Raw genomic sequence first — 24,215 nt, 5'->3', positions numbered from 1 at the left:
TATCCTTTCACAATGATTTTTTTTAACTTGCTATTTTTTTGATATAAAGCATACCAATTTTATAGACTCTGATTGTTCTATTACCAATTCAAGGAAGGGAGGGCTTTTTTTCTATTGTGGTGATATGTACATGGTAATATGTTGGAGTCCCTGGCACACGTAAGTGTCCCCAATTTAATGGCTTTGTGTTTCCAAAAGTCCTAGAGGTTTCATTATTCTCAGACCATGGGACTCTTCTGGGTCAGTTCCCCTTGCTGCTCTGACTACTCTCTTCATTTTTGGCACAAAAGGAATTCTCGACTTTGAAGACTCTGAGTTTCCTATAGGTTTTACTGTTTTTGGACCACTCGGTGTTAATTCCTTGACTTCAGGTTCCTATAACAGGAGGGTATTGGAATCAGAAACAAGTTATGAGGGATGGAGTTTTATCACCCATTCAGGGCCAGGAGAAATTCACTAGGTCTGACCAAGGTTGAGGAACTGGCAATGCCCCCTGCAAAACCCCAAGTGCCCCAAGGGCCTTGGGAAGCAGCAAGGAAGTTTGCAACTACTTGGACCCACGGATGGAAAAAGCAAAAAAGGTAGCGATGGGTCTGAATTTATATTGCCCTCCTAACTCAGGAGGCACAGAAAATAACATAATGAACATCATGTATACACATGATTCATGTTAAAAAACAAAATTCTATTTTGTTGAAGTACCCCTCTCCTACCACTTTACTCTCTCTGCCAGAGGCAACTGCTCTCTTGAATCTTAGTGTTTATCATTCCCAAGCATATCTTTATTCTTTTATCGCATATGTATGTATCTGTAAACAATATCCCACTTCTCTCTCTACTCTGACTTTCATCTTCAATACTTTACCAAGACTGCTCAAGGTCACCAATGACTTAGGTGCTAGCAAATTTAAAGGATACTTCCATGTCCTCATCTTGCCCGTCCTTACTGCAGTTCTCCAAAGTTACTTCCTCCTTCATTCCTTCCTCTACTTCTACTCCCTGGTTTTCCTCATCCCTTCAAACCGCCCTAATCTCACCTCCTTTGCTCCTCCTCTGCACTCCCTCAAATGCTGGTATGCCCCCATGGCTCCATGATGGTTCTTCTCATCTCCATCTATACTCTCTCCCTAGGAGATCTCATTTAGTTCCAGGACTCTGAATACATCTACCTAAAATGACTGCCAAATCTCTATCTCTGGCCTGGATCTCTCCCTGAGCTCCTAATTCGTGTATCCAACTGCTAACCTGACACCTCCACTCTGAAGTCTTGTATATATCTTGGACTCAACATGACCAAAGTGAAGCTTTTGACCTACCCCCCCCCAAACTGTTTCCTTCATAACCCCACTCTCCTATTTCAAGAAATAGTCCACCACCCACCCAGTTGCTCTAGCCAGAAACCAGCAGTCATCCATGATTATCCCTTCTCCTTCACCCACGTATCCAACCTGTCAACCTAAACAGAGGCAAACCAAGGCAAGCTCGAACTACCAGAAATTGAGTTGCAATTTGAGAAACATATGCTGTAGCAAGATACAAGCAAGTCCGTTTGGGCAGAGTTGTGTTTATGGACCAGAAGCAAGTCTGACCAGAGTCCTAAAGTATTAAGTTAATTGGCTTGAGGATGGGGAGTAATTCTTGATGGATGTTCATTGGTCAGGAAATAAGTCTGTTTTCTGTAAACCAGGCAATTATGGGAAATCAGTCTCTAAGTTCCATTCTTTGGAGGGTACCTTTGTGAGATTCTCCATTTCAGATCCTCCTGTTTCATTTTAGACCGAAATCCTTTCACAAACCCATCAGCAAGACCCATTCACTCCACCTTTCCACCTCCCAAATAAGGTACACCTTTAATCCATCCTCTTAGCTACATTTCCAGTATCACGGCCCCAGGCTAGGCCGGTATAATCTCTTGCCTACTAGGTCACCTCACTTCCAGTCCTGCCCCCTTCAAATCAGTTCTCCACACAGCAGCAAGCCCAATAAACATAAAATCAAATGTAATTCAGATCTTGTCACTCCTCTGCTCAAAATTCTTCAATGATTTCTCATTAGGACAAAAGCCAAAATTATAATATTACTATGGGATACAAGATGCTAAGTTGATCTCATTCTTCTCCCCCTCACCTATTGCCTTCTCTCCATACAGGCTTCTTTCAGTTCTTCAAGATCAAGTTCTGTCCCACCTCAGGGCCTTTGCATATATCATTCTCAGATCTTAGTCTGGAAGCCTCTCCACCTCCCTGCCCTTCATTTTGACATTCCTCCTTGTTCTCTAGAGTCAGGTTAAGTATCACTTCAAAGATTTCTCCCCTGACTATTTTATCTAAAGTAGGTTCCTCCATTTTTCTGTATTCCAGTTCTCGGTTTCCCTCAGAGCACTTACTACATATCGTAATTTACTTGTAATTTTCTTCTTTTTGTCCCCTGTTCACGTTAGAAATGTTAGTTCGAGGGCAAGAACTACGTGTCGCTTTCATTATTGCTATCTCCAGCGCCTTGCACCATGCCTACCACGTGGTAGACACTCGATAAAAAGCTAGTGAATCTGGTCTTCCATTCACTGTAAGTGATAGCCCCTCGTTGAAACTTAGCAGTAATTCCGCGAGGGAGGAAACATGCTCCCCACTGCGTGAAGAGGGAAAGTTTGTAACTTGTCCGAGGTCACGGAGCAGGCAACTAAAGAAGTTCGGATTCGAACCCATGACTGTAGGACCCGTGAGCCCTCCCTCTGAGACACCATCTTGAGGTTTCTCAGTTTAGGGAACCCCAGCAGTACTGCAACCCTCTGAATGCCTGTAATCTGTCCCCTCCGGCCGCGACGGCTCCCCATTCTCTCTGCAAGCCCTGCGTTCCCCGCTGTGGTCTGACGAGTGGGCGGTCCCATGCCCCGGAAGGCGCCCCCCCCCCCGGAGACTACGTATCCCAACAGGCTCCGCAGGGCGCTGCTGATTGGCGGAAGAGAGGCCGGCGACAGCGTGATGACGTTTAGGGACGCCGGCGCGCGGGATTTAAACTTCGGCGGTTTACGCGGCGTTAAGACTTCGCAGTGTTGGTAGAGTGGTGGTTTTCTGGCATTTCGCGTTTCTCTTCCCGGAGCTCCTGCCTACCCATGGACTCGTCGCTTCTTCAAGCTCGCCTGTTTCCCGGTCTCGCCATCAAGATACAACGCAGTAATGGTGAGGGGCGGGGTCCTGAGGCCAAGGGGACCCGTGGGCTGAGACGGCAGAGATTACCTCCCCTCCCCAAACAGCAGGCCCTGAATCACTATTGGGGATTCCCCTCCACCCCCCCAGGTCTAGGTCTCCGCACTGGCAGTCAGTCTTCTCTACCAGGGCCAGGGGCCTCTGCACTGGCGGTGGGTCCCCTCCCCGTCCTCCAGGAATGAGCGGAGCTCCTTTGTGTCACTGGACCTCTCTGGGACGTCAGGGTTGCTGGATTCATTTCCCCTCCAAAGTTCACCCCTGCAACTGCCCTGCTCTTGCAGGGACCTCGGCTTTCTGGCCCCTCTGTTCTCCCATAAACGCTGTGCACTTGCAGTATGTCAGATACTGGGATTCAGGGTAACGAGACAGACGGGATCCCTGCTCTTCAGGAGCTTGCAATCCTGCCCTCTCTTTTTTAGTTGAGCAGCTACCTCACCTCTGGCAGGTCTAATACCCATATCACTAGAATGGTCTGACGTAAAGGTCAGGAGTGAGATAGGGAAACCTGAGGGCGCTAGAGCCTCAGTGCTGTGTTGAGGAACTGCTCACCTAAGCACTAGAGTGATTCCCCTGCCCAAACATACCTTCACCCCACAGTAGGCTCTCTTTTGAGTAGGGATGAGTCCTTATCCTCTGCAGCTCAGTTTTAAGAACTGTTCCTTGCCTACCTCACTGTGGGATATTCCAAGGGTGAAGTGCCAGGAGATTTGTCTCCTGGGGTTAGAAAGAAAGTCAACTGTCCCTTCCTTCAGGCCAACTCTACATTAAGAGTCTCTGTGGGATCCTAAACGTGAAAAAGATGGGTAATTCTGATCTTTTCATACTATAGGCTTAATTCACAGTGCCAATGTAAGGACTGTGAACTTGGAGAAATCCTGCGTTTCGGTGGAATGGACAGAAGGAGGAGCCACAAAGGGCAAAGAGGTAGGTTCTATGAGTATGCCTGTACCACATTTAACACCTTCCTACCTAAAAGATGTGTGTGGAAATGGAACTTGTGTCAGCCTTGTTTTTGATGTCGACTTGTCCTCCCTAATCTTAAATATGGTCCTCTTTGAATGCATTGGGATTTTATTTAGGCAGGCCTGTTCTAAACTGAAGTAATCAACAGTTTCTGTTGTGTTTCTAGAAAGTAAACTGCACAGAATTCTAAAACCTTGCTCACCCAAGCTAGCTCTGAGTGCACACTACCTATGATATTGATTTGGGGAGCAAAATTGATAATCTAGTTGGGGAGACAAAAGTATGTTTCTGAAACACCAAATAATAGAAGGCAACTACAGATGAATAATGCTAGAGCAGCTCAGAGGTGGAAAATCACTGAGGATGAGCTGGGCTTGTGGGGGCCAGAAAGCTTAACAGAAACAGTGAGATGGCCCTCATGGGGACTGGTAAAGAAGCTGGCTCCGGGCATTGAGGAAGACCAAGGATGCTTGGCAGCAGCAAAAAGACTAAAAAAGGAAACTAGAGGGTCTTTGTCTCTTGCAGTAAGTTGTTTAAGATTTTATTCTGTAGGCAGTAGGAGCCTTGGAAGGATTTTGAGAAGAGGAGGGATGTGCCTAAGATATTTATGTTTTAGAGGCATTGTGGTGTGGTGAAGAGGTCACCAAGCTAAGAGTATGAAAACCTGGATTTTAGAGTCTGGCTCTGCCACTACTTAATGTGTTCTCAGGCACGTTTCTGTCCCTCTTAAAAATTCAACTTCCTCATTTCTAAAATGAGGATGATAATATTTACTTATTTTGGGTTGTTTTGAGGACTTATTCAACAAATCCATTTGTACTGGTTCCAAAATGCCAGCCAGTGTGTTTGGTACTGGGGATACAGAAGTGAATAAGACAGACCTGGACCCTCTTCTGTGGAGCTTAACAGATAACACATGTAAAGGGCTTGCTTAGTATCGTGCCTTATGGTAGGTATGCATATATTTAGGTGGTATATCTGAGAAATAGAAGAACTGAATTCTTTACATTATCTGTCCTTGAATCAAGAGGTTCCTAAAATTCCTTTCAACCATCTATTAGCAGTTCCGTGTGACTTATTTTTGTTTTTGTTGTTCGTTTAGAAATACAGCTCTTATTGGGTCTCACTCCAGCTTAAATATTGCCTTTGGAATAAAGTCCAAACTTCTTAGTGAGGAATTAAAGCCTTTTCAAGATCTGATCCCAATCAACTTTTTTTCTTTATACTACACACTCCTTCCAAAGTAGTGCCAGGGACAAATGGGGCAGTTCCCCACTCTATGATCCTGCCTAGTGTCTCGCTGCCTTCACACTCTCACTCTTATTCCTTCCTCCTGAATCATCAAAGTGAGGATCAGTTAATGTCAGAACTTTGGTCTCCTGTGTTGTTTATGCTCTCCGTAGTTTAGGGATTGGAATCGGGGGAGTGGGGGAGGGTAAGGGTCTGTAGCTGTCCAAGAAAAGTGGATAGAAGCCTGGCTACTGAAGTACTCGCCAGCTTTTGCATTTGGTGGTTCTGTCCTCCTCGTCTATCCCATGCTGCTTTGGTTTCTAGCCCTTTGTGCACATGGCTTCTGTCTCCCACTAGCATATGAGCTCGCTGAAAGCAAGGGCGATACATGTCTTAATTCATTTTTGAATACCTTCCCCCTACAGCCTTACTCAGGCCTAATAAGTGTTTGAATAGCTGATTAATACATAAAGGTTGCATATGTAGGAGGTGAAGCTCTCACCCTGGAGTACATGCTTCAGCTCTTTCACATTTTGAAACAGAAATAATCAAGTTGGTACTATTTAGGTGTGTTTGAACCTGCTGTGAAGTTTGAGTTGTCCCCAGAGGGTTTCAGGACTCTGGTGATGTAAACCTAGAATTGTGACCTTATTGCAGGCATGAGCAGGAAGTAGGGAAGGGCTGAGCAGGACACTAAGACTGGGGAAGAAGTTTCTGGGCCTGAAGTTTCTGGACCCAGTAGAAAATGTAGGTAGATTTAGGATTAGGTAGCAGTTCTCAGGAACTGGTCCCTGCCCATAAGATCCTGAAGGGCCCTCCATTTGACTATCAGTGGGCAGTTAGAACTTGTTTCCTCCTTGGTGTCAGGCAGCAAGGGGTGCTCAGGGGGCTGTGCCCAGTAGGACCCCACTGCCCCGCAGAGCAGTAGGGGAGCCGAGTGGCCTAGATCTGCTGTGGACTTCCTGACTGTTTGCCTGCCTGTCTGCCTTCCTCTTCACCTCATTCTCATCACTGACAGCTACCATTGGCTTGGAATCAGAAAGCAATATCCATCTAGATGGTAAAACACGACTAGGGAATAAATATTTGTTTATAGCTATTAGTACTTGGTGGAACTTAAAGTTTATAAAGTCTGAATCTAGGGGTAGCCTTGACTGCAGAGATGCAATTGGATTGAACAAGCTATGTTGTTCACAGAAGCTTTTACTTGCTCCTTGCAGATTGATTTTGATGATGTGGCTGCAATAAACCCAGAAATCTTACAGCTTCTTCCTTTACACCCAAAGGACAGTCTGCCCCTGCAGGAGAATGTAACGGTTCAGGTAGGTGCCTGTCACCTGACTGCAGCCAGTGCCCCATTTGGCTTGTTGGCTCTTTGCTGGTTTGTTTTCTGGGGCTGCTTAGTTCTTTAGCACAGCACATGGGCCCAGGATAGGCCCTTGAGAATTGATAAGAGCCATATATTGTGGTGGTTTGTTTTGTTTTTCAGAAACAAAAGCGCAGATCAGTCAGCTCCAAAATTCCCGCTCCAAAGGAAGGTAAATGGATTTCTACTGGTTCACTGTCCTGGGGTTTGTGCCAGGAATGATGTTCTTGGAGCTCAGGAAGCTGTGAAGTAGACTCATTGCTCCAGTTTAGCAGGTGGCTTTTGTGTGGGCTGAGTCCTGCCCTGTCTTCCAAGCATCTTCCTCAGTGAGGAAGAATCTAACCTACAGGGAGGAAGAAATGGAGAGGTGTTGGTCAAAGGGTGCAGAGTTTCAGTTATGCAAGATAAAGACGTTCTGGAGATTTAATGTACAACATAGGGCCTATGATTAATAATACTGTATTGTACACTTAGAAATTTACTGTGAGGGTAGATCTTATGTTAAGTGTTCTTACCACAAAAGGAAAAAACAAAATACAAAACAAAGGGAGCAGGAGGAAACTTTTGGAGGTGATGAGTAGGTTTATCGCATTGATTGTGATAATGGTTTCATGGGTGTATACCTACCTCCAAACCCATCAAATTGTACACATTAAATATCTACAGCTGTTTATATGTCAATCATACCTCTAAAGCAGTTTAAAAAAAAGAAAAGAAGAGAAAGAATTCAACAGTTCAACCTACAGCTCTTACTTAGGCCAACCTCTCAGGGACTTGGTGCATTTGGGAAATTTGCTGACTGGCCTGTGGAATCCAGAGCAGTAATCAGCCATTGTGGGCTTGTTTTCTCTCCTTGGGGGAACAACATGCCTTGGAGTGAGGTGGTGGGCAGGCTGTGAGAAAAGCTAGGTCAGGGCCATTTAGAAGTAGAGTTGGCAGTGCTGTGGTGATCTGGGGGTGGGGTGAGATTGGACAGATAATAGCAATGCCTCGAACTCCAACAGAAGGTTGGGCTTTCTCTGCAGAAGGAGTCAGCATAAACCTACTTTGACTACAGTCATCTGTGATGGTGGCTATAGGCACAAACTGCCCAAATAATCCAGCTTATAACCCAGAACCAGCTATACCTCACAGCCTGTCCCAGTCCAGGGGGTATCACTGCCTTGACATAACACAGCCACCTTGGGCCCAGAAACGACATGCCTGGAGCTTCAGGTTCCCGGGGGCCCAAGGTGAAAGGTGGTGCAGTTTTGAGCTTCAGCTGGGCATGACTGGTGTGTTGCTGGCCCTCTCTTTCAGGCTATACCACCGTAAGGGCCTGCAAGAGAGGTGGGGGTGGCAGCCATCCCACTCCACGTGCATGACACGAAAGGATGCTGCCACCGCTCCTTTTAATGGAAAAAAAGCCTTAATGAATGTGCATGATATTGAACAGTAGAAATGAAACACAAGGTTATAGATCTTTTGAGAAATAGGAAAATTATAATAATTCATGCTCTTTATGAAAAATAGGGATTATATAGAGCCATCAGATCAGCCCAAATTTAGGAAACTCAAATTCAGTACAAGTTGATATTTACTTATATGACACCAGTGTTTTATTTCCAAATTCACTACTTCTTTTATTTATAGGTGCATTATTTCTTTCTTAGGGAGAGAAACTATATAGATGGGTAGAAATTGGCAAGAATTAAAGTATAACTCAATTGTTTCTCTCAGTTAAGCATTCTTTTAAGATTCCAGAAAATTCATGTAGCTGATCCCATGGTTTCTAAAGATGTGGCCCAGGCCTGGCTCTGTAAAATATCTTGGAGCAGTGGAAAAAGCCCAGACTGGAATCTGGCAGTCTTGGGTTCACATCCCGGTTCTGACGCTTACTAGTTGAGTGGCATTGGGCAAGTTGCTTAATTTTTCTGTGCCTTAATGTCATCTTCCATTAGTTGGGAATACTGATACTTACCTCATGATGTTTCGCGGTATGGGAAGATTGTAGAATGGTAGGTGCTGTTGCTAAGGTTAAGAATGCTTTTTTTCAGGGATTAGGTCTACGTCTCCAGAAATGATTTCAGATTGTCTGTAGGTCCCTCCATTTACTCAAGACAGATGCTCTTGTGGGAGCCCTCAGGAGCTCTCAGATTGCAGAACGTAACAAATTAGTTTTGGGGTCACTAGTACTTGGCCTTTCTAATTTTTCCTTTCCTTGGGTGGAAGGAATGGGGAGTTGGTGGGCTCCTTTCCTGTATAGAATCTTGGAGGGTTACCCCCGACGGCCCCTCTATTATGCCTGTTGGCTCTCCTGATCATGCTGCACTGATCGGCTTCTGCCCTTGGTCCTTCAGGTCTCCGAGGCCGCTCCACTCGCATGTCCACTGTCCCAGAGGTTCGCATCACCACTCAGGAGAATGATATGGAGGTGGAACTGCCTGCATCTGCAAGTTCCCGCAAGCAGTTTTCAGTTCCCAGTGAGTAATGAATCTGTTCTCCCTGTTTGAGGCCCTGGAGTGGTCCTCACACATCGCCCTGAACCTGTTCTAGAATATCCTAGGATTCCTACACTCTCTGGCTTTTGTATTGTTCTGCTCCTGCCCCACTGCTCCCTTGTCTGGAAATCATCTCACTTTACTTTTTAAACTTTATTTAAACGTAATATATATACAGAAGAGTAAACCTATCGTTGACTACATAGTTCACAAAGTGAACACACTCATGTAACTGACACCCAGATCAAACAGAGCATTACCAGCACCCCCAAAAGTCCCCCTCAGGCCCCCTCCCAGTTCCTAAGCCCCCAAGGGTACCTACGTCCTGACTTCAGATCGCATAAATTAACTTTTTCTCTTTTTTTTGACTTTATATAAATGGAGTTTTTAAAACTTTTTCTTTTAATTTATTTTTGGCTGCACTGGGTCTTTGTTGCTGCGCGCAGGCTTTCTCTAGTTGCAGCAAGTGGGGGTTACTCTTCGTTGCGGTGCGCAAGCTTCTCACTGTGGTGGCTTCTCTTGTTTTGGAGCACGGGCTCTAGGAGCGCTGGCTTCAGTAGTTGTGGCTCGCAGGCTCAGTAGTTGTGGCTCGCGGGCTTCAGTAGTTGTGGCTCACAGGCTCTAGAGCGCAGGCTCAGTAGTTGTGGTGCACGGGCTTTAGTTGCTCCGCAACATGTGGGATCTTCCTGACCAGGGATTGAACCCGTGTCGCCTGCATTGGCAGGTGGATTCTTAACCACTGCACCAGCAGGGTAGAGGGTAGTCCCAAACATTTTTAATTGTCAACTTTACTAGTTATTAGTAAATAAAGTAGGTGATTTTTGTAATCATTACATTTAATGTGTATCAAATTCAGCTCTAATAAAGTGAAGGCAAACAAAAGGGTCACGACCAGGTATGGGAAGTAGTGAGTCACCATGGGTTGTACCTTTCTGGGTTGAATCAATATGGTTGGTTGGGGCTTCCCTGGTGGCGCAGTGGTTAATAAGAATCCACCTGCCAACGCAGGGGACACGGGTTTGATCCCTGGCCCTGGAAGACCCCACATGCCGCGGAGCAACTAAGCCCGTGAGCCACAACTACTGAAGCCTGCGCGCCTAGAGCCTGTGCTCCACAACAAGAGAAGCCACCGCAATGAGAAGCTCGCACACCGCAAAGAAGAGTAATCCCTGCTCGCCGCAACCAGAGAAAAGCCTGCACGCAGCAACGAAGACCCAACGCAGCCAAAAATAAAATAAATAAAATAAAAATAAATAAATTTATTTAAAAAAATATATGGTTGGTTGTTGCTCAGTTTCCCATTATCCCTGGGTTTCAGTCCTTGCTCCTGTTAACCACCTGGGTTCTGAAGTCAGAAATTTCTCCTAAATGAGTAGAAAGGCCTGGCCTGGCCTGAGAACCCATGCTTGGTCAAGCCTGAAGAGTTCAGGCCTTTAAAGGCTTTTCCCTTCATGGTGAAGCCCACACTGAGCTACTCACACACTCTTTAAGATTTTTTTTTTTTTTTTTTTTGCCCCGACCACCCTCTTTAAGATTTCTTGACCCCAGGAGCCAGCGCCTGTGGAGGGACTTGTTGGGTTCAAGGTGTGGGCCGAGATGCAGGAAAAAGCCTGAGCTTTGCTCACACGGTAGGAGCCTGAGCCCTTGCTGAGCTGGCAGTCGGTAGCCTTCCTCCTGGCCTATGACCCGCTAGGGCTCAGATGAGCATGGCTGCCGTATGCCTGCCTGCTTCTCCAATGACTCTTGTTCCCCCACAGCCGGCCCCCCTAGGCCCTCCTGCCCTGCAGTGGCTGAGATACCATTGACGATGGTCAGCGAGGAGGTGGAAGAGCAAGTCCATTCCTCCGTCCAAGGCAGCTCTTCTGCAAACCCTGTGAACTCAGGTAGACATGCTGAGCTGTCTGCTGCCCTGCTCCTAGTGCAGGATAGGTAGTTACAGCCTGTCCCACACCTGGCTTGCCTTGGCACCTGAATTCAAACCATGTTTGTCACATGGGGTCGTGTTTCCCTGTGGCCACGGAATCAATCTTTCACAAGAGGTGACCCTGTCACTGCCAGGTGGCAGGAGCCCTCTGATGTAGTTGAGGTGCTATCACAGCTAAAGTCTTGGCCAACACCCGAAGAACAGCCCAGAGTGCCCACCAAGACCAAGCAGGGATGATCTCACCTCTTCTGGTTTTTGAGAAGATGCCACAGAGGCATAGAGAGAGCTTGGGTTAGACCTGGAGTGCCCACATTAGCAAGTCTCTTGTGGGCTTGGCCATCCCAAGAGTCATAGCTGTTGCTTCCTCTCCGTGCATATGGTGACATAAGAGCAAGGGTCTAGAGAAGGCCTAGTCCTGGGAAAGGCCCAGGACTCAACACAACAGCCAGAGAAGAACAGGCTGGCCTAGACAGGTAAAAGAAAGGGCTTCCTTTTTTTTTCTCCCCCTAGTTCGGAGGAAATCTTGTATTGTGAAGGAAATGGAAAAAATGAAGAACAAGCGAGAAGAGAAAAGAGCCCAGAACTCTGAAATGAGAATAAAACGAGCTCAGGTACCTTTCTTGGGAAGCAAGGGCAAAGGTTTTTGGACAGGCATCCTTAACTGAAACCTTGTCTGCCACAGAGATAACAGTTTGGCCCCAGCATTTCTGAGGCTCCAGTTCTGATATCCAAGAAGTTTAACTAGTTTCTCATCAGGATTCAGAGAACAAATAATTCAGATATTCTTCTGAAGGCCCTCAGATGAGGAATGTTTGCTGCTGATTGTCCAATGGGCACGCACATCACACAGTTCAGTGTCCAGTGGGCTGCTGGGCACAGTTGCCTGCCTCCCCCGACTTCCTAGTTGTGTGTATGCAGGGGTGCCACAGTGGAGTTCCAGTCTGGATTATTTCCCTTTAGTTGGGTTAATGGCACAGGGGAATCCCAGCCTGCTGGTCTCCTAAGATGTGGGACAGTGGCTCTTGCCCCAGTTCCTAGAGTGGTTGGTGCATGCCTAGGCCCCCTGCCAATCTTTGTTCCCAAGACTTTGTTCCTGGGTTCTCTGCCCAGAGCCAGAGTTGGGGGCAGTGAGATCGTGTGGGGGCTTGTCAGCCCTGCAGGGCTGTGTGCATATGAAGAGCTGTTGTTGCTGTTCCTAGCACTGAGGCCTGAGAGCACTTAACATCTTGGCAGTCAGTCTTTCTTCACTCCTATCCCAAACAGGAGTATGACAACAGCTTTCCAAACTGGGAATTTTCCCGGATGATTAAAGAATTTCGGGCTACTTTGGAATGTCATCCACTTACTGTGACTGATCCTGTAAGTAATCCCAAAGGGTTTCTACCTCTCCTTCCTGAGTAGGTGTACAATTTTTTTTTTTTAACATAGTTGATTTCAACATCGTGTTGGTTTCAGGTGTACAGCACAGTGATTGAGTCTCTCTCTCTCTACATATATATGTAAATACACACACACACACACACACACACACACACACACGATTCCTTTTCAGATTCTTTTCCCGAGTAGGCGTACAAGTGAGAGACAGAATCATCTCTTAAAGCAATGAGAGCGTGCAGGAATCTTCACTCACCCTCAAGGGGTTTTTTAATACCCTTTGGTGGGCTGGAGCTAGTGAGGCCTAGATAGGAGAGTCTGATCTTTATCAACTCCCACACCCCCATCCTCCCTGCTTCAGTAGGTTGGCTAGATTCTTACTACTAATCATGAAAGTATGCTGAACCCTCCTATAGGCAGCAGAGTGAGGAAACTGGGAAGAAAATTCAGAGCTGCCTTCTTACGCTCCAGAGTAACTATGGGCATAGTGGGTTCCAGTGTTAGATCTTGGCCCTTGCCTGAGCCAAACTTGGGATTAGAACTGGACGGGTTGTGGACAAGCTTTCTTTCAGTATTGCTCTGACCTTTTGCTCTTGGTTGTCTTTTCTCATCCTCGAAGATTGAAGAGCACAGGATATGTGTTTGTGTTAGGAAACGACCGCTGAATAAACAAGGTAAGCCCTATTCAGTCAGAATGAGGCTTTGGACTGACTGTGGGTTCCCCCGTGTCCAGGGAGCATCCCCTGAAATACTGTCCTTCTGCAGAATTGGCCAAGAAAGAAATTGATGTGATTTCCGTTCCTAGCAAGAGTGTCCTCTTGGTACATGAGCCCAAGTTAAAAGTGGATTTAACAAAGTACCTGGAGAACCAAGCATTCTGCTTTGACTTCGCATTTGATGAAACAGCTTCAAATGAAGTCGTCTACAGGTTAGTCCCTTGCCTCTTTGTTTCTCCTCCTTCCCCCTGACACTTTACTCTTTCCAATGAGGGACATTGTGGTAACACTCACGCTCACAGGCATGCTGACCCTGAAGCCCTTCCTGGCTTCCTCTTGTGTTTTCTTTGGATGGGCCATGACACAGAGCTGGCTCTGGCTCCCAGCACCTGGAAGGCCCTGTTGGGGCTGTCCCATCCCGTTTTTCAGCTTTAGTGGCCCGTGCTTCTGAGTGGACAGAAGTGAGGTATTACCCATTGCACTCTTTGAAGCTGGGCTGGGCAAGCCCTAGGGGTTCTTCCTATGTCCTGTGCAGCCACCCATTTCCCACTGGGCTTAGCAGACTCAGCAAACTCTGCAACTACTCTGTCCAATACAGCACCCACTAGCCTCATGCGACTGTTTAAATAAAGTTAAAAATTCAGTTCTTCAGGAACTTCCCTGGCACTCCACTGGTTAAGAATCTGTGCTTCCACTGCAGGGGGCTTGGGTTCGATCCCTGGTTGGGGAACTAAGATCCCGCAAGCCATGCGGTGTGGCCAAAAAAAATTCAGTTCTTTAGTTACACTAGCCACATTTCCAGTGCTCAATAGCCATGTGTGGCAGTGGCTACTATCGGACAGCACTGCTCTAGACCAGAGGTTGATAAACTATAGTCCATGGACCAATTTGGCTTGCAATCCCTTCTTATATGGCTCTCAAATTAAGAATGGATTTTGTGTTTTTAAAGAATCATTAAATATATATGTATATGTATGTATGTATATATATGGAAGAGACCTATTTTAGGCCCACAAAGCCTAAAATAATTTAGGTTCCTACTTTAGATGGTTTCTTTGATCTTTGTAGCATATCTTATGCTGGAAGTCGGTTGCTAAGCTCAAGCTTTCACCTTGTGTCTCCAGGGTAGAGGAGGTGCTCAGTTAGAGTGTGGACCATCAGCCTGCTCCTGGCAGGTCGGTCCAGCTCTCCCCAGGTGGCTAGGAGAATTTCAAATTTATGAGTGGGGATGGGGTCAGGTGGGACCACTTTGTGTGAGAGGTGTGCTCATGCTTGGAAGGAGGCCTCCAGGAGTCCTGCTTTGTGCTCCATGTCCCAGGGAGCACATTTGAGGAGAGATGTACACTCTTCCCCATCCTTTCTCCTAGGTTCACAGCAAGGCCACTTGTACAGACAATCTTTGAAGGGGGAAAAGCAACCTGTTTTGCATATGGCCAGACAGGAAGTGGTAAGACTCATGTGAGTATTCAGGCCTGGCAGAGAGCAAGCCTACCCATAGCGGAATTCTGGGTCTCTGAAAAGGACAATGAGTTTGTTGCAGAAAATCCCCTCAGTGCAGATGCCCCATCTCCAGATGCCTTTGCTGTGCCAGGTTCAAGGAGGGCCCTTAGTAGGTCCAGCCTCCCCTCCCAGCTTTGGTGTGGCCCACTGTGGTGGTGGAGCCAGTAGTGCCCTGGCCTAGGCCAAGGGCCCTTTACCACGGTCTTCTGCCCCCTCCCTTTGCAGACGATGGGTGGAGACCTCTGTGGGAAAGCCCAGAACGCATCGAAAGGGATCTATGCGATGGCCTGTAAGTAGTGTGTTCTGCCACAGTGGGGTTGGGCACAGAAGGGCAGGTTGCTTACTTAATCCAGCCTCTCTCCTCACAGCCCGGGACGTCTTCCTCCTGAAGAATCAGCCCCGATACCGGAACCTCGGCCTGGAAGTCTATGTGACATTCTTCGAGATCTATAATGGGAAGGTAGCTGGCGGGGAGCCCTTTGTTTATGCTGTTGGGGCCCCTGAAGTTTCAGAAACCTTGAGGTTGGCTAGAAATTGTAGAAGCCAAACAACCTGTGGGTTGTCAAGCCTCTGGGCCACTTCGCCCAAACGTGTGGGAGCTTTCATCCAATGGTGGGGTGGTACCCATGCTCAACAAGTATGGCAGGAATATGCCTCAGGGCCACCTCTCAGATGGGAGGTTTGCCTGTGTGTGCCCTGTCCTCCCTCCACACACCTCCCTCATAACTCTCTTCCCCATTCTCACACTCGTGTTCTCTCTATAGATGTCTATGCATCTTTCTGCCTCTATGCTTTTGCAGAGTCATCTTCCCCAAGTGGGGTCTAGATAATAATAATAGCTAGGGTTGCTTATTAAGATGTTACTAGGTGCTAAGCACTATTCTAAGCGCTTTACTTGTCTCAGCTCATCACCACAATCCTACTAGGAAGTATCACTGTCACTGTCACTATTGTACAGATGAGAAACGAGGCTAGGTGGTTAAGTACTTGTCCAGGTTCACATAGCTAGTAAAGTAGCAGGGTCGCATCAAACTGAGGCAGTCTGGTTCAGCTCCCAAGTGGACTGTCCGCTGCTAGTCTGGCATAACCCAGCTCGGCCTCTCCTGCCTTTCCTGCTGCCAGCCCTTGTCTAAGCTGGGACCGGCCCTGAAGGAGGGAGGAGTCAGTGGGGTGCCCGGTGCCTGATGGCCTTGGCCTTGTTCCCCTGCCTGACACAGCTGTTCGACCTGCTCAACAAGAAGGCCAAGCTGCGCGTGCTAGAGGATGGCAAGCAGCAGGTGCAGGTGGTGGGGCTGCAGGAGCACGTGGTGAGCTGTGCTGATGACGTCATCAAGATGATCGACATAGGCAGTGCCTGCAGGTCAGAGTTCCGGCCAGGGGAAGGGGCCACCTTCTAATGCCAGGTCAGGTAACAGACTAGCGCTGAGTCCTTTGCTGTTTCCACGGAGCGCCGCTTTCCCTGGCTTGGTGTGGGCTCTGAAGGCCTCTGCCTTAAGTGGTCTCAATGGGGCCGATGACCCAGGACGAGACTTATCAGGGTCGAGTCAAAGTATCTTGAATCTGACCAAGGCAGGCTTTATTCCCCGGCTTTTACCCAAAGGCATGCTTCCTGGCTTCTCTGGGTTTCTCCTTGCTGTTCCCTCCCTCTGTGGTGGGAGACAGGAGCTCTGGATGTGCTCTAGGCTGGAAGTGATGGGGCCACAGCTCCCTTCCTGTATAGAGGTGGGGAAGTGCACTACCAGGGCCCTAGGCGTGGTGCAGTGGATGCTGGGCAGCTTATGGAGGCCCAGGGAGAGGGCTGCCCACCCCAGGGCCCTTGAGTTGCAGCAAGTGGTTCATGACAGCCCCTCCTTCCCTGTGTGCCCTTCAGCAGAGGCAACTCATGCTTCCCCATGTCCTATGGGCCCTGGGGTCTGGCCAAGGCCCTCACACAGAATCCAGTACTTTGACTGCAAGCGTAAGCCACTAGGTCCAGAGCTGGAGGGAGGGCAGGACAGAAGTGGGACAGGATGACACAAGACATCTTAGAGTCCTGACCTGTGTGCCTCTGCTACCGGAGAACTGACTGCTTTGGAACCTGGGGTGCCATGGTGGCTGGTGACCCTGGGAGCTCATAGTCCTTCTTTGTCCTCCTTTGCCACAGGACCTCTGGGCAGACATTTGCCAACTCCAGCTCTTCCCGCTCCCACGCCTGTTTCCAGATTGTTCTTCGAGCCAAAGGGAGAGTGCATGGCAAGTTCTCTTTGGTGGATCTGGCAGGGAACGAGCGAGGTGCAGACACTTCCAGTGCGGACCGGCAGACCCGCATGGAGGGCGCAGAAATCAACAAGAGTCTCCTGGCTCTGAAGGTAGTGGAGCCCAGCTGGAGGGGAGGGGGTTGGCCTGGAGGGCTGCTGGGGGAGGGAGGGAGAGAGTGGGCATCTCAAGAGGAGGGAGGGGACCTCAGCTTCCCCTGCTGTGCCCCAGGAATGCATCAGGGCCCTGGGACAGAACAAAGCTCACACCCCGTTCCGCGAGAGCAAGCTGACACAGGTGCTAAGGGACTCCTTTATCGGGGAGAACTCAAGGACCTGCATGGTGAGTAGGGTCCCTTTGGAGGTGGTGCACTCCTGTCCCTGGGCAAGAGGCTTGGTGCTCTTGGCCACCTGGGTTTCTAGGCTCTAACTTGACTGGGCTTCACCCCCTGCTTTTGGACACCAGGCTCCTCTTTGCCTACCCAAGAGGGGAGGAAAGGGTCTTCTCCCTTTATTGTATGTCCGTGCAGCTCTTGTTTTGGGGAAGGTCATTCCTCCCTTACCTGATGAAAAGGGGGCTGGAGAATTCAGAAGGAGGACCTTTGGGGAAGCAGGAGAGGCAGTCCTCGTCTCTTCTGTGGCTTCCCTCAGGGGTCATTGGCTCCCAGCCTAGCAAATAGAGGGCCACAACTGTGAGTGATTTTTTTTGTGTGTGTGTGTGTGGCCGCGTTGGGTCTTTGTTGCTGTGCACAGGCTTTCTCTAGTTGCAGTGAGCGGGGGCTACTCTTCGTTGTGGTGCGCGGGCTTCTCATTGCAGTGGCTTCTCTTGTTGCAGAGCACGGGCTCTAGGCATGCGGGCTTCAGTAGTTGTGGCTCGCAGGCTCTAGAGCGCAGGCTCAGTAGTTGGGGTGCACGGGCTTAGTTGCTCCGCGGCATGTGGGATCTTCCCGGACCAGGGCTCAAACCCATGTCCCCTGCATTGGCAGGCGGATTCTTAACCACTGCGCCACCAGGGAAGTCCCCAGGGACCAATTTTTAAGGCACCTTAGTTTGCAGGGCTCATGGGGCAAGTTGCCTGGCACAGAGTGGTTGCTTAATGGGTTCTGCCCCAATTCCACGTGGGTATTAGCAGCCTAAAGAACTCCTACTGGCAGCCTCTCCAAGAGCACCCTTACCCTGTGATCCTTGACGTTTAAGTGCCCATTCCCTCTTTTGCAGATCGCCATGATCTCACCAGGCATAAGCTCCTGTGAATATACTTTAAATACACTAAGATATGCAGACAGGTACTAGTACCTACACCAGGTGGGATGGGGAGGGGGTGCAGGATGGGGGAGGGAATGACAGCAATGAGAGCGGGGAGGAAGCTCTGGCGACTCAGTGCCCATTGTCTCCTCTTCTGTGACTCACTGAATCTGAGGCCTGGGAGTTCATATATGATGCTACAAGGTTTTTTCCGATCCCCTCAGGCTTTGGTGGGGAGCAGTGTGAGTGAGGGACTTCTCCTAGGCTAAAGCAAAGCTGCTAGTCCATCTCCTCGAAGTCTCGCAATCTGAGTGGTGCTGCACACTCGTGAGTGCCAAGAAGGCTGCTGTGGGATCTGAGACCTTCTTCTTTTCTCAGGGTCAAGGAGCTGAGCCCCCACAGTGGGCCCAGTGGGGAGCAGCCAACTCAGATGGAAACAGAAGAGATGGAAGCCAGCTCTGACGGGGCCCTGAGCACAGGCAACGTAAGGGGCAGGGTGGGCCAGGCAAGACAGAAACGTGGCCTCCTGAGATGGGGACTGGTCCACACTGTTGTGTCTCTGCTTTTGCCCCCTTAGTTCTCCAAGGAAGAGGAGGAACTGTCTTCCCAGATGTCCAGCTTCAATGAAGCCATGACTCAGATCAGGGAGCTGGAGGAGAGGGCCATGGAAGAGCTCAAAGAGATTATACAGGTGGAGGGCTAGCCCTGGGCTGGGAGAGACTGGATATCCATCCTAGCACGGGCTCAGCGCCATTCCTTGACTGTGACCTGGGCTTTGCCCCTCCCCGGGTCTTCTGGCTGGGGTGGCAAGAGGCAGCCGTCTACACCAGCATTTCTTAATTCTCCATTTATTTTTTCAGCTGCTCTTCTAGAGCAGCTGATTACGGCACCTCCTTCCCCAGCCTGGCACACATAGGCTTTCCTCCATCGTTCTGGCTGGAGCTGGTGTCTCTACCCCATGCTCCTGACTGAGGGTTTGGAGGGTAACCTTGTCTTGTTTGTTCAGTGAATGTTTGGTGAGTACTTTCTATATGCCAGCTCCTGTGCTGAGACCAAGGGCCAAAAACCTGAAGTATGGATAACAGGCCCGAAATAAGACTTGATCAATCGTGACTCTTCTATTTATAAGCTGATTTCCTTGTGAAAGTCATTGAGTTTCACTGGGCCCCCAGATTCTTCATCCCCAAAATGGGCAAGACAAGATGGTTACATCTGAGGATTAAGTGATATGTTTTTAAAGCACTCAGCCATCCCCAGCATGTAGTCAGCATTTAGTAAGTGGTAGATGCTACCACTGCTGTGATCCCTGCTGTGGAAGAGCAAGTGGGAGAGAGTCCCTAAGAATGGGGCTTTCAGAGTGCAGAGCAGAGGGGAGAGCTCGGGGCACTTAGAACTGAGGAGGGAACATGTAGGATAAATGCCTACATGTGTCCTCCCTCCGTGGCACGCTCAGGGTACAAATGTTTGAAAGGACGTGGTACTTTCAGGAAGAATGAGAGGTCCACTCTGGCCAGAGCAAAAGGTGTGAGCAGATGAGGGAAGGAGATGAAGGCTGTGGACAGGTCAGCTGGGACCTGATGCTAAAGGCCTGGACTTTGTTATGAGGGCAGTAGATGCCTTTGAAGAGAGTAAAGCAGAGTGGTGACATGGTCACATCAGAGCTTTAGGTACCTTACTATGGCCACAGTATAGAGGCTGGTTTCGGGATGTGGGGCGAGCATGAGTAGAGGCACTTAGGAGTTAAGAGCAGTTAGAAGATTGTTAGAGTTCAAGAGAGATGTTAGTGTCTAGACCAACTATGACCATGGCCATGGTATTGGAATTAGGGCATGAGATTTAAGAACCATTTCAGGGGTGGAATTAGTAGGATTGGGGGACAAGCAGGGTGAAAGAAGTTCTTGCTGAGATTTCTGGCTTGAGCATCAAGACAGATGATAACATTCATTTGATATAAGGCACACGCACAAGTTTGGGGTGGGGAAGAGGATGAATTCAAGCTGAGAATTTCTGGGAGAGGATCAGGAGGCAGGGTATGGGGCATGGCTGGAGGAGTGGGCATCTGCATTGCAGATGGTAGAGCCCTAGGAATGATTTGCTAGATTGGTTTGGTCATTATTGACCTGACAAGGTTCGCGCTGTGTTGTTGCAGGAAGGGCCAGGCTGGCTGGAGCTCTCCGAGATGGCTGAGCAGCCAGACTACGACCTGGAGACCTTTGTGAATAAAGCAGAATGTGCCCTGGCCCAGCAAACCAAGCACTTCTCAGCCCTGCAAGGTGGGTGCGGCCAGAGGATGGGGCTTCTGCGGGTGATGGCAGCTCTGCCAGAGGGAATGAGGCCTCTGAGAGACCCACTAACCCCGGGTGCACCACCCTTTCCTTCCAGATGTCCTCAAGGCCTTGCGCCTGGCCATGCAGCTAGAAGAGCAGGCCAGCAAACAAATAAGCAGCAAGAAACGGCCCCATTGACGACTGCAAATAAAGATCTGTTTGGTGTCACACCCAGCCTTTTCCCCTTCCCTTCCCTCCTCAGCGAACTCTGGACACCTGGTGGGTCTAGTCAAGGTCTGAGCTGGGACGAGCTTTGGTAAATGCCAAGTATGGGGGCATCTGGGCCCAGGGCAGCTGGGAAGGGGTCAGAGTGCATGGGACATGACTTTCCTTTTCCTCAGTTGTAGCCATGAAGGGAACAAGGATGGAAAGAGGGAGCTTTTAGTTATCTTATGTGCTGCCCTTCTCTCCAAGAGGGGAAAGCTCTCTGGTGTAGAGTTTTCCCTTGGGCAGCACTCTGCCTGTGTGGACTGGCTGCTGGTGGAGAGCTCCCTGGGGTTGTCCTGGCTCTTGGGAGAGGGAAGGAGCCTTTAGTTCAGCTCTGCTGGCCCTGGCCTGACTTCCATACCCTTGGTCGGGGCACTAATATGTTTGGTACTTGAAAAAAAGTTGCCGGGACCTCTTCCTTCCCTGCTGTTTTTTGAGGCCCAAGAGGATCCCTGCTGTTTTCTGTTTTATGTATTTATACATTGTGTCTAACAATAAAGAGAAAAAAATCAGCCTGTTGAGTGGTATGTGGGAAGTGCCTGGGATGTGTATGAGCCTTCTGGGACTTAGGACCCTACTGCAACTCTGGGTAGTGCTGATTCTGTACTCTACCCAGGAGACCAAATCTACACCTGCAGTTTCAGTGACATGGTGAAGACTCCAACCTCTGCCTTGTTCAATGCTGACTAGGTCCTAGGCCCTCTCCTGGGCACAGGAGCCGTAAGCAGAAAGGAGATGGTGCTCTGTCATTTACAGTCTGCTCAAGGCATGTTAAAAGATTCTGTGGCAACACTGACACGAAAGCACTTGCCTTGCTAGACAGGAAAGGATCTGATGGGTAACACGTTTGATCTTGAAAAATGAGAAGTTTGTCAGGTAGACTGAGGAACCAAACAATAGGGCGTGTATGGCTTGGGAACTAGAAGACTCCAGATCCCGTGTCACAGAACATGAATTATCTAAATGGTAATGTGCCACTGAAAGGTTTTTAGCCTGGGAGCCATACAACCAAATGTGTGTTTCAGAAAGGCCTCAGTCCGGGAGACACGGTGGGGCATGGGGCATGTGGGCTACTGCAGAAACTCCAGAGAAGAGTGGGGTCAGATGGACCAGGTTCTAGCCCTCTCAGCCGCAGTTACTTCATTGTAAAGTAGGGGCATTCTCTACCTCATGGTGAGAAAATTACAGGAGTTTCAGGTGCCATTAAATAACCAAATAGAGGGCATGGATTCAGAAATTCAGCTAAATCAGAAGTTTGACAGAAATGGCACTAACTCTTGAGGCCTTAAAAGCTTCCAGATACCTAACTTCTCCCACATCTGTAAAACAAGGCCACCAATACCCACAATTTTGTGTACGATTTAGTGGGTTTTAGTATACTAAATTGCAAAGATCCAATGCCACCATCCCAGACCTGACCACCTTCCCTAACTGCCCCCCTTTGTGAATTCTTAACTCCCAGTGACCCATTCTCCCCAAGCAGCCAGAAGAATCTTTATAGGTTCTCCCCTGCTTGGAACCCTTTAATAAAGAATAAATTCTAAATGCCCTATCATGGTCTATTAGGCCCCACGTGGTCAGCTCCTCCCTATTGGTCCAGTGAGAATGTAATTTGAGCAGAATGGTTTGGAAGCTAAGAGCCCAGCTTCTCAAGCCATAGTGCAGGGTGGGATCCGACCTCTGTGACTGCAGAACCTTAAGTGGGTTGTTTAACCTCTGTGCTCTCTGAAATGGGAATAATGCTTGTACAGTATAGAATTACTATGAAAACTGAGTTTTGGAATTCCCTGGTGGTCCAGTGGTTAGGACTCTGCGCTCTCACTGCCAGGGGCCTGGGTTGGATCCCTGGTTGGGGAATTAAGATCCTGCAAGCTGTGCGGTGTGGCCCAAAAAAAAAAGAAAAGAAAACTGAGTTCACACACCAAGCAATAGGTACAATGTCTCACACTTAATAAGTGCTATATAATTACTAGCTATTTAAGCACATAAGAACAAAGATTTTTGTTTTAATACTGTATCCACAGTATCCTGAACATATGACAAGCACACAAAATATTTTGAATGAATGAATGAACGGTTCTCTAGGCACTCACTGTTCTCCAACCACACTGGCCTTTATTTCTTGAATATGCCAGGGCTTTTTAAAAAATAATGAAAATGTGGGCTTCTCTGATGGCGCAGTGGTTGAGAGTCCACCTGCCGATGCAGGGGACACAGGTTCGTGCCCCGGTCGGGGAAGATCCCACGTGCAGTGGAATGGCTGGGCCCGTGGGCCATGGCCACTGGGCCTGCACGTCCGGAGCCTGTGCTCCGCAGCGGGAGAGGCCACAACAGTGAGAGGCCCGCGTACCACAAAAATAAATAAATAAATTAATTAATTAAAATAATGAAAATGTAATTTTTACATTTATTGAAGTGTAATTCACAGTATGAAATTCACTCTTTTAAAGTGTACAATTTAGTGGGTTTTAGTATACTCATTTAATTGGGCAACCATCACCCCTAATTCCAGAACATTTTTATGACCCAAAAAGAAATCCTGTTGCACGTCAACTATACCTCAATTAAAAAAAAAAAGAAAAAATGATCTTCAAGCAGCCACATACACACCCCCATTCATCTCTCCCCGCAGCCCCAGGAAAAAACCAATCTATTTTTCCTTCACTATGGATTTGCCTATTCTGGACATTTCATATAAATGGAATCATATAATATGTGGTCTTTTGTGTCTGGCTTCTTCACTTAGCATATGTTTTAAAGAATCATGTTGTAGCATGTATCAATTCACTCCTTTTTATGGCCCAATAATATTCCAATTGCATGGCTATACTTTTTGTTTATCCTTCACTTGATGAATTTGGGGGTTGTTTCCACTTTTTGGCATTATGAACAGACCATTTGTGCTATGAATACTCATGTACAAGTTTTTGTCTGAGCATATGTTTTCAATTCTCTTGTGTATATGCAAGTCCTTTGCCCATTTTTTAAGTTGGATTGTCTTTATTGTTGACTTGTAAGAGCTCTTTATATATTCTAGATACTGGACCCTTGTCAAATGTATAATTTGCAAATATTTTCCCTCATACTGTGAGTTGTCTTTTCACTTTCTTGATGGTATCCTTTGAAGCACAACAGTTTTTAAGTTCGATGAAGTCTAACTTACATTTTTGTTGTTGCTTGTGCTTTTGGTGTCATATCTAAGAATCTCGTGCCAAATCCAATGCTGTGAAGATTTACTCTAATGTTTTCTTCTAAGAGTTTTATGTTCTTATATTTAGGTCATTGATCCATTTTGAGTTAATTTTTGTAGCTGCTATGAGGTAGGGGTCCAAATTTACTCTTCTGCATGTGGAGATCCAGTTTTTCCAGCATCACTTATTGTAGACTATTCTTTCCCCCATTGAATTGTCTTGGCAACCTTGTTGAAAGTCAGTTGATGG

The 24,215-nt window shown here is 48.0% G+C and overlaps 1 protein-coding gene across 1 annotated transcript; it reads left to right on the top strand.

Annotated features, from left to right (window-relative positions):
- Positions 1 to 3,112: 3,112 nt before the first annotated feature.
- Positions 3,113 to 20,706, top strand: KIF2C (kinesin family member 2C; the record flags this gene model as incomplete). Its single annotated transcript, XM_082677190.1, has 21 exons — positions 3,113 to 3,179; positions 4,036 to 4,130; positions 6,620 to 6,721; positions 6,889 to 6,937; positions 9,105 to 9,227; positions 11,003 to 11,128; positions 11,680 to 11,780; positions 12,433 to 12,528; positions 13,166 to 13,220; positions 13,312 to 13,474; positions 14,630 to 14,720; positions 14,988 to 15,051; positions 15,131 to 15,222; positions 15,980 to 16,122; positions 16,906 to 17,110; positions 17,229 to 17,339; positions 18,215 to 18,282; positions 18,620 to 18,725; positions 18,819 to 18,932; positions 20,391 to 20,514; positions 20,624 to 20,706. The coding sequence occupies 21 exons, from the start codon at positions 3,113 to 3,115 to the stop codon at positions 20,704 to 20,706; spliced, it is 2,178 nt and encodes a 725-aa protein (XP_082533316.1).
- Positions 20,707 to 24,215: the final 3,509 nt, after the last annotated feature.

This window comes from Grampus griseus (genome assembly GCF_964374135.1).
Source record: "Grampus griseus genome assembly, chromosome: 1".
NCBI classification, from domain to species: domain Eukaryota; kingdom Metazoa; phylum Chordata; class Mammalia; order Artiodactyla; family Delphinidae; genus Grampus; species Grampus griseus.
The sequence above is the reverse complement of the archived record's forward strand: the minus strand, read 5'-3'. Positions and strand labels throughout refer to the sequence as shown.